The sequence below is a fragment of the Arachis duranensis genome, chromosome 2 (assembly GCF_000817695.3).
Source record: "Arachis duranensis cultivar V14167 chromosome 2, aradu.V14167.gnm2.J7QH, whole genome shotgun sequence".
Classification (NCBI taxonomy): domain Eukaryota; kingdom Viridiplantae; phylum Streptophyta; class Magnoliopsida; order Fabales; family Fabaceae; genus Arachis; species Arachis duranensis.
Genome location: NC_029773.3, coordinates 40,566,321 through 40,580,808, shown reverse-complemented (window position 1 = coordinate 40,580,808; position 14,488 = coordinate 40,566,321). Strand labels below are relative to the sequence as shown.

At 35.0% G+C, this 14,488-nt stretch overlaps 1 protein-coding gene and 1 long non-coding RNA gene across 8 annotated transcripts; one reads left to right on the top strand and one right to left on the bottom strand.

Annotated features, from left to right (window-relative positions):
* Positions 1–314: 314 nt before the first annotated feature.
* On the top strand, positions 315–4,362 carry LOC110277046 (uncharacterized). Of its 2 annotated transcripts, XR_008005810.1 has the most exons (4): positions 315–565; positions 1,011–1,172; positions 1,362–2,342; positions 2,510–4,362. It is a non-coding gene; the product is annotated as an uncharacterized LOC110277046 (long non-coding RNA). The 2 variants fall into 2 exon arrangements; XR_002369606.2 differs by having other exon boundaries at positions 1,362–4,362.
* A 3,062-nt stretch (positions 4,363–7,424) lies between these two features.
* Positions 7,425–14,272, bottom strand: LOC107474170 (CCA tRNA nucleotidyltransferase, mitochondrial). 6 transcript variants are annotated; one of them, XM_052257465.1, is made up of 17 exons: positions 13,921–14,272; positions 13,336–13,408; positions 13,181–13,248; positions 12,180–12,582; positions 11,909–12,026; positions 11,553–11,608; positions 11,429–11,478; positions 11,210–11,308; positions 10,981–11,090; positions 10,705–10,832; positions 9,990–10,056; positions 9,763–9,846; positions 9,236–9,295; positions 8,945–9,092; positions 8,337–8,495; positions 7,892–7,986; positions 7,425–7,802 (listed from the first exon to the last, which is right to left on the bottom strand). In XM_052257465.1, the coding sequence occupies exons 4-17, from the start codon at positions 12,413–12,415 to the stop codon at positions 7,698–7,700; spliced, it is 1,515 nt and encodes a 504-aa protein (XP_052113425.1). In that variant the 5' UTR covers positions 12,416–12,582; positions 13,181–13,248; positions 13,336–13,408; positions 13,921–14,272; the 3' UTR covers positions 7,425–7,697. The 6 variants fall into 6 exon arrangements, with proteins under 6 accessions (XP_052113425.1, XP_052113426.1, XP_052113424.1 ...); XM_052257466.1 differs by lacking the exon at positions 13,181–13,248; XM_052257464.1 differs by lacking the exons at positions 13,181–13,248; positions 13,336–13,408.
* Between the last annotated feature and the right edge of the window lie 216 nt (positions 14,273–14,488).

Genomic DNA, 14,488 nt, shown 5'->3' with positions numbered 1-14,488 from the left:
TATTATTATTATTATTATTATTATTAATTTTTTAGAGTAATTATCTAAATTAGTCTCCGAGGATTTTAAAAACAGATATTTTAGTTTTCAAAAAAATTAATACACTCATTAATCCCCAATGTTTATCTTTGTTGGTCAAATTAGTCCCCAATCCAATTTTCGGCGTGACTCAACAACGGAAACTGCTGAGTTGGCACGTTCACTCGCATTGGTGGCACTTAAGTGTCCACGTATGCTAAAAAGACAAAATAGTCTCTACACAAGTTTTAGTGTCTTCTCCCAAACACCGCGTTGCAAATAAGTGTGAAATTCTTTATCTCTTAAAAACCCTAGTTGTTCGAAAGTTTCTGATTTTTGTCCATAACTAGAAATATCAATCTCACTTATTTATGGAAGAAGTTCCAATTTTTCCAAAATTACAGGATGCAGCTTTGATTTCTAGCGACACGAAATAAGGCTTATTCGAATCAGATTCAAGGGTAGATCTTGCAGCTTGAAGTTATGTCTGCTTATGGCCATCAAATGGAGGAGAACTATTCTGCAAGGAGTCTCTCTGGTGGTTTTGGTATGTAATGCTAGCTTCATCCCTCTTCTTCGTTACTAATATTTTGGCACAAGGAAACGGTACTGTAGCTCCGCACACTTTCAATTTTCAACATTTCTTTTTTAAATACGATTTTTTGTTAGATCGGCACTATTGTATCTAATAACATGGACTCTTTTCTTTTATTAAAGTTAACGAAAGAATAAGTATGCATAATTTGTACCTAGTTAGGTATGGTGTATTTACCGTATACATACAAGACCATAACTTGGATTAACATAACAATAGTGCACTGTATCCATACATCAAATTAGTAAAAACAATATAAAAATATACAAAAAAAGGTTATCAAATTAATAATCATAAACATATACGAAAATGCTTTATCTTTCTCCTTTAAATTATCATTTTGGTTATTTTGGCACAATGTTGATAATTATCTAAATTTTTTATTTTATGATAACAGAATTGAGGAGCAGTTATGTCTTGGAATCAAGATTCTACATCACTTCTTTTGTAGTAACAATCTTGATTACCTCGCTTGCTACTGTTGGCCTCCTAATGATTACTATGCTGGTTGCTCTGGCATTTTGCTATTAAATCCTAATTCATCCAATCTATATCATAGGTAACATACTAATCTTGCCTAAATTTATTCTTTTTTCAGTTTATCAAAGTTTATTTTGAAATAATTGATAGTTTATCTGTCTTGAAAAAAGAAAAGATTTTTTGTGTATCTATAAGTATTCTTTTTTGTTGTTCTAACTCCAAGTTGATCTTCAGCACCAGTTAAGTTGACATGATCTTATTGGTATAGGTTTCATGATAACATTTTCTGCTGAGATCCCGTGAATGGTTCTAGGTGGCGGAATAAGAGGTGGTGTGCTAGAATGAATTGGTGCAGGATGATGAGGCCTAATGATAGGTTGCTTGACACTTGGTGGATTAGATGCTCCATAGCAACGAAACAAGAAGGACAAAAATTAAGAAATTAACTATCAAAAAATTAATAAATTAGTAATTTAAGAGTATTAAAACTAACCATCAACTAACCAAGAAATCAACAGTTTAACCGACATGTCAAGTACTTATCAGAATATTAAAACTAACTAGAAATTAACTAACAGCTCATATAATTTGAGTATTAATACTAGCATAATAAAGCACATTTGGCATTGGTAATATTAAGCTAAATAACATATTACCTTTTGTTGGTCTGAAATAAAATTCCATCCATGGATATATTGATCCCCAAGATCTTCTTGCAACAACGTGAGGAACCATTTCCAACTTTCTTTAGTTTCACTATCAACAACAGCAAACGCAATTACATAGAAATAATTGTTCGCATCCTGACTTACAGCCGATAGGAGTTGTCCCCCAAAGTAGCCCTTCAAGAAGCAACTATCAAGTCCGATTAGTTTTTTACACCCAGCTTTGAACCCCCTTTTACAAGCATCTAGAGAAATATATAGCTTATTGAACAATGGAGGGGACTGAGGCATCGGTGTCACATCTAATATGGTGGAGCTTCCTGGGTTACTCCTAAGGATCTCACTTAAATAATCCCTCAACTTACTATATTGTGCTCTCTCATTCCCGATCACACGCTCTCTTGCTTCTTTGAGGGCCCTATACACCATCTTTCCATTAATGATAACATTGTAGTCGATTTTGATGTGCTCATAGGCCTCACTTAGAGTAATATGAGGTTGAGTTCAGAGCCTCTTCTCCAACTTATTGGCTACCCACTTCTGGTCAACCATTGATGAGCGGATATTTTATACGCTTTTTGGGGGTAATTTCATATAGTTTTTAGTATGTTTTAGTTAGTTTTTAGTATATTTTTATTAGTTTTTAGGAAAAATTCATATTTCTAGACTTTACTTTGAGTTTGTGTATTTTTCTGTGATTTCAAGTATTTTCTGGCTAAAATTGAGGGAACTGAGAAAAAATATGATTCAGGCTGAAAAAGGACTGCTGATGCTATTGGATTCTAACCTCCCTGCATTCGGAATGGATTTTTCGGAGCTACAGGAGTCCAATTGGCGTGCTCTCAATTGAGTTAGAAAGTAGACATCCAGGGATTTCCAGCAATATATAATAGTCCATACTTTGCGCGAAGATAAATGACATAAACTGGCGTTTAACGCCAGTTCCATGTTGCATTCTGGCGTTGAACGCCAGAAACAGGTTACAAGTTGGAGTTGAACGCCAGAAACAGGTTACAACCTGACGTTTAACTCCAGAAACAGCTCAGGCACGTGAGAAGCTCAAGTCTCAGCCCCAGCACACATCAAGTGGGCCCCAGAAGTGGATTTCTGCACTATCCATCTTAGTTTACTCATTTTCTGTAAACTTAGGTTGCTAGCTTAGTATTTAAACAACTTTTAGAGATTTATTTTGTATCTCATGATATTTTAGATCTGAACTTTGTACTTTTTGACGGCATGAGTCTCTAAACTCCATTGTTGGGGGTGAGGAGCTCTGCAGCGTCTCGATGAATTAATGCAATTATTTCTGTTTTCTATTCAAACACGCTTGTTCCTATCTAAGATGTTCATTCGAACTTCAATATGAAGAAGGTGATGATCCGTGACACTCATCACCATTCTCAACCCATGAACGTGTGCCTGACAACCACCTCCATTCTACCTTCGATTGAATGAATATCTCTTGGATTCTTTAATCAGAGTTTTCGTGGTATAAGCTAGAATCCATTGGCAGCATCCTTGAGAATTCGAAAAGTCTAAACCTTGTCTGTGGTATTCTAAGTAGGATTCAAGGATTGGATGACTGTGACGAGCTTCAAACTCGTGAGTGTTGGGCGTAGTGACAGACACAAAAGGATCAATGGATCCTATTCCGACATGATCGAGAACTGACAGATGATTAGCCGTGCTGTGACAGAGCATTTGGACCATTTTCACTGAGAGGATGGGAAATAGCCATTGACAACGGTGACGCCCTACATACAGCTTGCCATGGAAGGAGCCTTGCATGTTTGAAAGTAAGAAAGCATTATGTTGCAGGGATTCAGAAGACAAAGCATCTCCAAAACTCCAACATATTCTCCATTATCGCGTAACAATTACTTATTTTATGCCCTTTCACTTTTTACAATTGAAACTAAAGAACCCTATTGGTATCCTGACTAAGAATAATAAGATAGCCATAGCTTGCTTCAAGCCAACAATCTCCGTGGGATTAGACCCTTACTCACGTAAGGTATTACTTGGACGACCCAGTGCACTTGCTGGTTAGTTGTGCGGAATTACATAGTGTAATTTTTGTGCACCAGCCATATTGCTGCCAAATTCTCTGGCACATGTGTGTTGAGGTATATAAGTCTTGATTTGGTAACTCTTTAGCTGATTATCCCATGCACAATAAATTAGCCATGGACAAGGATTAAGTTTGATAGCACCACCACCCACAGCAACCACATCAATAGTACCAGCATCCACTTCTGCGGTCTTAGCAGTAACAGTTTTAACAGAATCAGTTCCAAAAGTCACATTTGCAGCCTCTTCATTCACAGCCTCTTCATTTGCAGCCTCTGCATTCTCATTAGTAGATGCCTCCTTGGCCCCCTTTGGCTTTCTTGGCTTTTTTATCCTCTCCACCCCATGCTCACAATCATATCTAACTCTCCTTTGATCATTTTTTATATACCTAATCTTCCTTCCCTCATAAATAGCATGATCCTTTAGAGTAGTTTTGAAAGACTCAATTGTGGCAAATTCCATTCCCAATTCAAAATACACCTCTCCAAATCCGGTAGCATCATTAAATTGTGGAAATTCATACCTCTCTCCTTCATCTTCAGAACTTTCCGGTGTCAATAATGACTCTGATTCATACTCAAAGATTAGATCTTCTTCTTCCACATTTTCTACACTTTGTTCATCATCTTCACCAGAATTTGCATCCTCTAATCTTAGAATAGCAGCTCATTTTCCACAAAAATTCGTCCTAAATGAAGTTGACCCAGCACCCCTTTGTGCAGTATTTTTTGGGTTCTTGGAATTGGCCTTAGCACTAATAGGCCCACGAAATTTTAAGACTCCATCACTAGTGGGCCCAGTAGATTTTGGCCCTGTAGCACTAATAGGCCCAAAAGTTTTTGGGCTTTCAGCACCAATTGCTCCATCATACTTTGCATTGGCAGATTTTTTGGCCCTATTATCAACTATTGAAGTCTTCTTTTTCAAATTAACAATCTTTGAGTTTTTCTTTTCCACCCCATCATCACTGGACTCTCCTTCAACATCTGCATCAACGTCAAAGTCTATGTCGAGTCCCTCAAGAGGAGTAATCATTATCAGGTGATCAAAATACAAATAAAACTCCTTCAAGTCCTTGTTCTTTAGTTTATTCTCACGCATCTAATTAATTTCTAGGTCTCCTTTTATAGGATGCAGCCCCTTCTCTAAGTCAGGTGCTGTAGGATCAAATAACCCAAACCTTTAAATAGAGTTTGCAGGTCAAAGAAGCATATCAGGTCAATATCCATCTTAGGGAATTTGTCAACTCTTCCATCAATATATCGAAGAACTTTATTGTTATCCCTTATAAAATGTCCACCATGGTGGAAAATAGGAATCCCAAATTCCTCCATCTACCTGTGTGAATAAATACTTATAATCAACAAACATAGTCATATAAACCTAGTTCTACTGTGGCAATTTTCCTAAAAGAAACAAACTAAAAAATGTTCATTCAACACATTTAGTAACTGTCAAGAAACATGCATACAAAATTAAAGAGACTCTGAAGACATAGTATTGTGCTCTGTAATGCAACATACACCGCAAAACAATATATCGACTCTAACAACTATAAACATATTCAAACATGGTCTCACCTTCTTCAATGTGCTTCTTCAATGGTGATCAAATCCACTTCAATGCCTCTTCCTTGCGAATTGGTACTGATGCATCCAAGAGAGACGTCTAGGTAACAAAATGCTAACCTCGATGAATGAAATTAACAACGTCTGTCACGATCGTAATGTTGAAGATGAGGTGGGAGATGAGGCGGGTGGTGATGAGGTAGGGCTCTCTGTAAAAACTGAAAAATGTTTGGGGTTTGAGGTCTTTTGCAGTGAAAAAGATTGAAAAAGAGGAGAAGAAATGTAACTTTTATTCTCCTCTTGAAATGCTGTGTTTGTACATAATCAAAACGACCCCGTTTTGCTTATTAGGATGGGGACCAATATGTATGTGTCGGACACCTGTGCAGGTTACTGGCCACGTTGGATACTAAACATGCCAACTCAGCAGTCTCCGTTGTTGAGTCACACCGAAAATTGGACTGGGGACTAATTTGACCGACGGAGATAAGCATTGGAGATTAATGAGTGTATTAATTTTTTTGAGGGACTAAAATGTCCGCTTTTAAAATCCTCGGAGCTAATTTGGGTAATTACTCATTTTTTTAATCTCAATAGATTAAATTTATGATACAATACTTTTTTAGCATGATATTATTATCTAATAACGTAAAATTTTATAACACAAATAATTTGTTTTAAGTATGAGACAGACACATTATTCTATAATAATTACTAAAATAAATAATTTAAAAAATATTTACTGAAATAAATACTTATTTCTTATCTCGTTTACAGTAAAAATAAGATATATGTATTTATAAATAATTAAATATAAATTTTAAAAATAATAAAAAATATTAATGATTTAAATTGGATCAAACTCTTAAGAATGAAATGTTTCAACAGTTTATTTCCATTTAAAATAAGCACGTTAACACGTTTACTTTGAACATAACATAAGTACACCGTTAAACTGCCCACTGTTAATACGGTTACCTTTCTCTCGATCGAACAGAGATTGACTCTTATTCATTAATCGAAATCATCCAACCAATCAATCCATCTCCATCAATCTATCTCCATTGAGTTCTTTCTGGAATAAGTTATTTAAATTATATTTTAAATTTTTATGTACTCCTTCATATTTTTATATAAATCCTATATGTGTGCTTTTCACTTCTTATGTATACTTTTACTTATTTCAACTGTTATTTTAAATGGACAATTTATCTTTTTTATTATTTGAAATGGATTGCTTATCTTTTTTATTATTTAAAATTATTCCTCTTTTGAACGGCTATGCTGTATGGTACGGAGTGTTGGGCAGCTAAAGAAGAGCACGAATATAAGTTGAGTGTGGCAGAGATGAAGATATTGAGATGGATGAGTCGTCATACGCGATTGGATAAAATAAGGAATGAAGATCTAAGGGAGAGAGTTGGAGTAGCACCCATTGTGAAAAAGATGGTTGAATCGCATCTCAGGTGGTTTGGACATGTGAGAAGAAGACCGATAAAACAGGAACATCCAGTCAGGAGGGTGGATGAGATGGAATATAAGATGAGATGGAAGATAGACAAAGGGTGGATGGTCATACATGACAAAGCACAATGGTGTCTTTTGATTCATGTAGCCAACCCCACTTAGTGAGACAAGACTTTGTTGTTATTGTTGTTATCCCTCTTTTGGTCCAATTTAAATCATTAATACATTTTGTTATTTTCAAAAATTATATTTAATTATTTATAAATACATATATCTCGTTAATAGTGTAAATGATATATATGAAAATTGAAAAACTATGCATATCTCATTTACACCCTAAATAAAACACGTACAAAATTATTATAATTTATTTCAAAAATTATTTATTTCAATAATTATTATAATTTATTTATTTATTAAAATTAAAAATCCCCAACATGAATGGATCCGTCCTTACATACAATATATAATTATGTCATGCAATTTTATTTTGATTATTTCTACATTTTTTTCTATAACTAATTTTATATATAAGGATTGGTTAAAAAATACGAACTATTTACAAAGTTAAATTTTAAATAATAATTTATTTTAATAATTAATATAAATACATATCTTTATAAATAATTTTAGATATATTCATATATCATGTTTATATACATAAATACTTTTATCCTAATTGTGAGCTTCATACAACATTCACAAGCCATGTGTGCATGAAGTGATTCCCCGTATCATCCAAGGCAAAGGTGTTCCGTATTTCTATCTCGGTGACATGGTGACATGGTGACATGGTATGGAAACAGACAAATGATCAAAGGCATTCCGACCTCACTCCAACTTTACCCGCTTAGAATTGGTTTCTCTTAACCAGTCAATGCATTCCTCAGTAGTTCTAGAAGGATTGGCAAGTTCCCATGCCATTGATTTTTCTTTCTGCAAGTGAAAATGATACATTAAAACCTCAAATTTAGTGCAGTGTACATGACTGTGCGAACAAAATTGCAGTAAACAAAATGACTTACCCACTCCTTAACGAGTGGTCCTTCTTCAAGCTGTAAGACATTCTTAATATCTTCGCCACTGATCAATGGCTTCACCTCCCAAACTTTGTCGAGGCCTGTTATCCACCAAAATATGTTAATATCTTACATAACGTGAGCTCCCAATCACTTCATCTTACTCAAGCCATCCATGCTCCTATATTGGTTTTCTTTACATAACTTCACCTAAAGGGTGAAAACTATAACTAAAACAAAGGCAAGCATAGATGGAACAGAGAAAAGAGATATAACTTCAAATGCTCAGCTAACTAGGATTATGAATATGAAGTAGAACAGGTAGATGCTGCAGTAAATTTCCAGTAAAAGCTATACACATCTTACACATTCATTCTTCAAAGGATGCAAGCAAGAGACACGAGCATCAATGCTACAAGTTAAACACGTATCAAAGACTAATATAGCTCACCTAGTTTTATTATAGAACTCTCCACTGTATTAAACAGATCTCTTCGTTTGTGCAATTGTGAGGATTCATCCTCAGTGTCGTTAATGCCAATGGGATGTAATAATATGGATACCAATAGTGCAACTCTCCATAAATCTTTAATCTCCCTCAAGAGAAAACCTAAATAAATCAAATATAAAATCTTGGTCATCTAAGATGTAATTCATAATGTAAAATAACTTAGCAGTCACACCCTAGAGAAACGGATGCAGAAGAGCTGGGTGGGCATCACATTGCAAAAATACTTCCATTTAATTGAGGTAATCGAGCTAAGTAGCTTAAAATAAACTTACTTAACAAGCAAAGTGTAGATTGTGGCTTGAGTGAAGTGCAAATACTATGTAGGAAACAATGATTATAAAGTGAATTGAGGGGAGTGTCCATAGCTAAGTTCCACTAGAAAACTCAATAATTTAGATGAAAATCACAACATAGTAAAGCATAATAAAATTAGCATACAACACAACTTACAAAACTAGCAAAATGAATTGACTGAAGATTGAAGACATGAGCTAAGAAATAAAAAAGCATACTGCCAATACTAAGGTAGCAGACCAGGAACAATGTACCTGTTAGAACCCGGACTCTAGAAGCAATAGAGACATCATCAATCAATCCTCTTATCCAATCAACATCATCAGGTTGCAAATCCTCATTAGATGCAAGACAAGGAATCAATGACAAGAATTTCTGTGATGCTTGATGTAAATCAAGCACCTGGATTTTGAAACACAAATACAATTACAAACACATTAACCAATAGAAACATCAACCAGACTCTGAAAAACTGAAATGATTTATATTACAAAACATTAGAACTCTGTTATTCTGGGATGTACTAAGGGTAAATGGGAACTAACCATTTTTGCATCCTCGTTTCGTTTGAGTGAGTCAACAATAATATAATTGACAACAGGAACCTATAATTCAAAATAATATTATCCTCTTAAACCAGCATGTCATTTGGAATACAAGAAAACTAACTAAAGAAACTGCATCATATAACAACAATATTAAAATGTTCCTCATAAATAAGATTTTACGGATAAAATCAGCTTGAGTTTTCAATTGAGTATTGGATAAAACTTGTGCTCAATATAAATAATCCTTGAAATGAGACAAACAGTCCCTTCCAAGATTGTCTAATAGTGTGGTTGTCAACTTGTCATCTCTACGTGTGTCGCATAAAGTCTAACTAAATATAGATTGTGGTTTCTACAGGTCTAATATGAAATACTCCAAAACACCAACTAAAGGAGGGGAAAAAAGAACAAAGCAAGACACTAGATTTCTAATTTAGACACTTTGCTAGATGTATCAGTTCAAAGCTCAAAAAGAACATTACAAATTCAAAAATAGTATCACATAGAATGGACGAGACACATACCATCTTCGCTTTCTTAACTTGGTAAGTGATATTTTTAAGTGGGAGGAACAATGCAGCAAAAAGTGACAATCTCCTTTCTTTGTCCTAAGTAACACAAAGGAATCACTTATCATGACCAAATATAATCAAGCAATCCAAAAATGATAATCGAATGACAACAATTTCCTATTGTGACAACAATATATGTGAAGATGGATTATGGTAAAAATGAAAAGCACATTACTCACTTTAAAGGTTGACTCTTTGAGTAAATGGATAAGGTTCCATGCAGTATCCAAGTAAGAAATGCAAAGCCTGGATAAAGTGAAAGAATTAGCTGATCACCATTGCCAAGAAAAATAACCATTTTGTCTTGTGCAAGTGAACAACAAAAAACAAAATAGAGAACCAAAAGGAAAAATAGGGTTTAGCCATTTAGGTAGTGAAGGAATAAAAGTGAGAAAAGTGGCTCTTCAAAAGTTAATTGAATACTAGAGCCAAGATGAACCATATGCGTTTATGTAAAAAATTGATGCATCTCACATCCAACTTATGGTTTTCACCTCTATTCCTTTTCATAAGATTTGGTTTTGCATACATCTCCATATATTTCACAAGGCTTTTATAACATGTAATGTGATACGGGGAAAAAAAAGAAATGAACTTGAAAAAATAAAAAATGATTAGGATTGTGTTTGTGAATACAAAAACAACACACGTTTCAAAATATTATAATGATACTTCTTTCAAATTTGAAGTTCACAACAAATATCTAAGGTTGCTAGTGGTGCACTAAATACTATTATTTTTTCTTCTTTTTTATTTTTTTGGGTAAAAGTGGCAATAATATTCAGCTAACTCTTTCTGTGAGCAAGATGTGGTTGAAACTAATAAAAGGATTTGCAATCATTCTATACCTTTTAACCTATTATAAAAAAAAAGAAAAAAAAACTGCAAACTTACCTTTCACATCCATCTGGAATAGCAGGTTCAAACTTAGGAGGAAGACTGAACACATTCCAAAATAATGTCAGATCACAAATATGAGTCAATGCTTTGACAGGTTGATTTCCAGATATCATAAGATCAATCTACAAAATAAGACACAAAAGCACATAGATGACTAAATTTTCAATTTTATGTACAAGTTATTGCCTTTAAAATATCCAATAGCATTCCATAATTGAAAACCACTTCCTAAGTATCCATATTGAAGGGAATGGGAGGGTTAGTGCATACCTCTTTTCCAATGCGCTCTTTGCTAATTTTAGCAGCTAGAGCATCTTTCACATCACCACATGCAGCAGCTACTTTCAGATCCTCATCTAGAGTGAACTCAAATCTAACACCTAAATATAATAAAACATCTCACTTAAACAGAGCTTGAAACCTAGTTTAATCTTCATATATATATAAAAACATTCACAGGGTATACAAAAATGCAAATATCTTCAAAATTAAAGTATACCAAATCTAATGGCTCGAAGAACTCGTAAAGGGTCATCAAGAAAGGTAGCCTTTGGAGGTAAAGGAGTCACTATCCTTCCAGACTTAAGGTCTGAGATCCCTGCAAAGTGCCAATGAGATTGTTACATGTGGAGATATAAAAAAGAAATGTGTGGAGGGAAGAAGGGGAGGAAGGGTCAAGTAATTCTTATACTTGTTTTGGCAATAGATCAATTCTAACCTCTCTTTGTAAAATCTTCAACTGAGTCAGAGTGGATATTGTAGAATAAGCTGTCATGACAACCAAACATTCACAGAAAAAAAAAATGATAGGCCATAGCCTAGGTATATGGACACAAAGATACCTGTTAATTGTCAAATCCCTCCTATATGCGTCCACTTCAGGTGTGCCAAAGCTTTGCTGTTAGACATGAAGAAAAACTTTATTTGGTTGAATTTGACTTGGTCATGCGGAGACTATACACACGCGCACACATTGCAATGGTAGATAATCAGCATGTTCATGCTGCCATAAAATTAGCTTCATAAACAAGGAGAGTGCAAAACATAGAGGAAATCTTCATCGATAACAAGACATTCACGTGATTCCAACTAGGAGGAAATTAGCAGAACATCTTATCTTATAGGATAATAAATCAAAAGAAAAGAAGATGAAATATGCATATAGCAAGAACACCATTAAGTGTGTGCGAAAACATACCTTAGAAGGAATGCGGCTATTCTCAGTATACTCTTCACTCCTTAAGTTAACAAAATCAATCCGCATACCAAACAAATTCAACATTGCTGTCTCCAAATGTTTAGACCGGTCAGGTTTGCTGCCAAAAAATAAAAATGTCATTTATGTTCTACATTGCTCCAAAGAATTCAATTTTCATGACTAAACAGAGTAACACATGAGAAACATAGAATAAAATTGTAAAATAAATAAATAAATAAATAATAAAGAAGAGAGTTTGGGAGGAACATACGGCTTAATGACGCCATCTTTGTGAAAATATTTACCTTCACCGATGGACAACATGTACTTTGTCACCTTATGGGCAAACTCGGTGCCCATCATATTGTCAAGAGCGATAACGCGGAGCTGAGTTTGGAGGTTGAAGTGGCGGAGAGTGGCGAGAAGCCTATCGAAGATCCTGTGCTCAATGTCGGAAAGTTCAATTTTGTCCCTCACCTGAAGAACGTGCTGAGTGGCAATCGACATTGGTGCACAGCGCAGCAGATTAGAAACGACGGCGTAGAGATTGTTGTTGTTGTTCTTGTTGGAAGGGGAGAGTTAAGAAGAGGAAGACGGAAGAGTCGTAATGGTTGGCATGCATAAGAGTGAGAATCTAGTGACGAAGAAACGGCAGCTAAAATATTTGAGGAACTCTACAAAATAGAAACATACGTTAATATGTACAAACTACAAAGTCCGTTTTCTTTTTCGCATAGTTGTAAGAACTGAACCGGTAATCAAACCGGTCAGGTTACTGGTTTACTGGTTTATTGGTTCAACCGATAAATTACTGGTTGAACCGGTAAAACCGGTCTCACATAAATAAAAAAAGTCCAAAACTTAAAAAATTTAAAATACATATCTTCACCAATATTTAAGAACAATCAAGTCTCAAATTCTAAAGATAACTAATACAAAAATAAACATGAAATTAGTTAGTACTACTACAATAGTATCTTAATTTGATACAATCAAAATAACACTATGATCAAGGAAAGAAAGAACAAGTAGCATTCATTACTTTTGCCACTGCAACCATATCACATATCTGCATTTAAATCAAGCTTCATAGGATTAGCATATTAACATAAATATCAATATTCATTTTGGAAAAAGAAAAAAGGACTCACTTTTGAATTAAATTACAGGATAAATTATATTAATCTTTTCTGTGGTGTGGTTAGAGGTGATATTACATTTACAAATAATCATATAACTAAGGCAAAATTAAGAGTCTTCTTAAATCTTTACCCCAGTTCTCATTTGATTCAATCCACCATTGGCATGAACAACAAGATAACCATTAGTCTTTTGTGATTCTGAAATTATTAAAATGTGCATTTACAAGTGAATCAAATGCAATAAGTATAGATAAACATATAAAGACAAATATATAATATACATACTGGGTTGATTCTTGGGTCTGGAAATACATTTGTAATAGTTGTCACTATTTGGTTTCCTCCATATTTCTGAAATCTATTAAAAATTTGAATTTAAATAAATTAAAAAAATAAATTGAATTTATTGGTCAGAGCCGCCACAGACCACACTTAGAACACTACCCATTCAATTTTCAGTATCCATGTTGCCAATAGGCGCCCACTATACAAACTGATACGTTAGATGGCCTCAGAAACTTCCAAATATTACTACGAGACAATTCAATTTAATCACAAAACCAAAACTTCAACACCAAGAAAATCACAAGTCCAAAATAAAAGCCACTTTGTAGCAGACAATCGTATCTTAAGATAACACATCAACAAAAACAACCATAAACACTACAAATCAGAAAAAAATCAGCAATCTGCCATCTATGTTACACGGCCAAGAATCAACAAATTCAACTAGTTATAATTAACAATATAATATAAACAGATTCATAATCAACAATTCAACATCATTAATCAGTTACTCACTCACTTAATCACATTAAAATCCAACTGAATAACTAAAGAAAAACAGAGAGAAGGGCGAAGGGATTTCACCTCACGAACGCAGAGAAATGAGGAGACTAACATGGATGAGCACGGCAAAGCAGACTCTGGTGAGGGGAGGTAGCAGCGACGGAGAGGACGGGACGACGACGAGAGACGCGGAGCAAGGAGACGCGACGAGGCAGGTTGCTTGCGACTGCGAGTCAAAGACGCGATGGCACAGGGTAGCTACAGACGCGACGTAGTCGGAGACGCACCCAAGCCTGCGAGACGAAGCAGAGGAGACTCGGAGACGGCCGGCGATCGTCGTTCTGGAGTGAGATTAAGAGAGACTGAGAGACGATGGCGTGTTGAAGTGAGGAAGAGAGTCTTCGAGCAGCAGGGGAGGGTTAGGCATTTGGGACATCGGGGTTAGGGTTTTTTTTCTTTTTTTTTTAAAGGACCAAAACGACGACGTTTTGGTAAGGGGAAAAAGAGAGGATTTCAAACCGGCTGGTTACCCAAAACCGCTGGTTTGCTGATTTTTATCAAAACCGAATGGTTAAAACCGGTTCGCTCTGATTCTTTCCTTTATACGGTCGGAATTACTCAACTAGACCGGTCAAGTAATCGGTTTTTC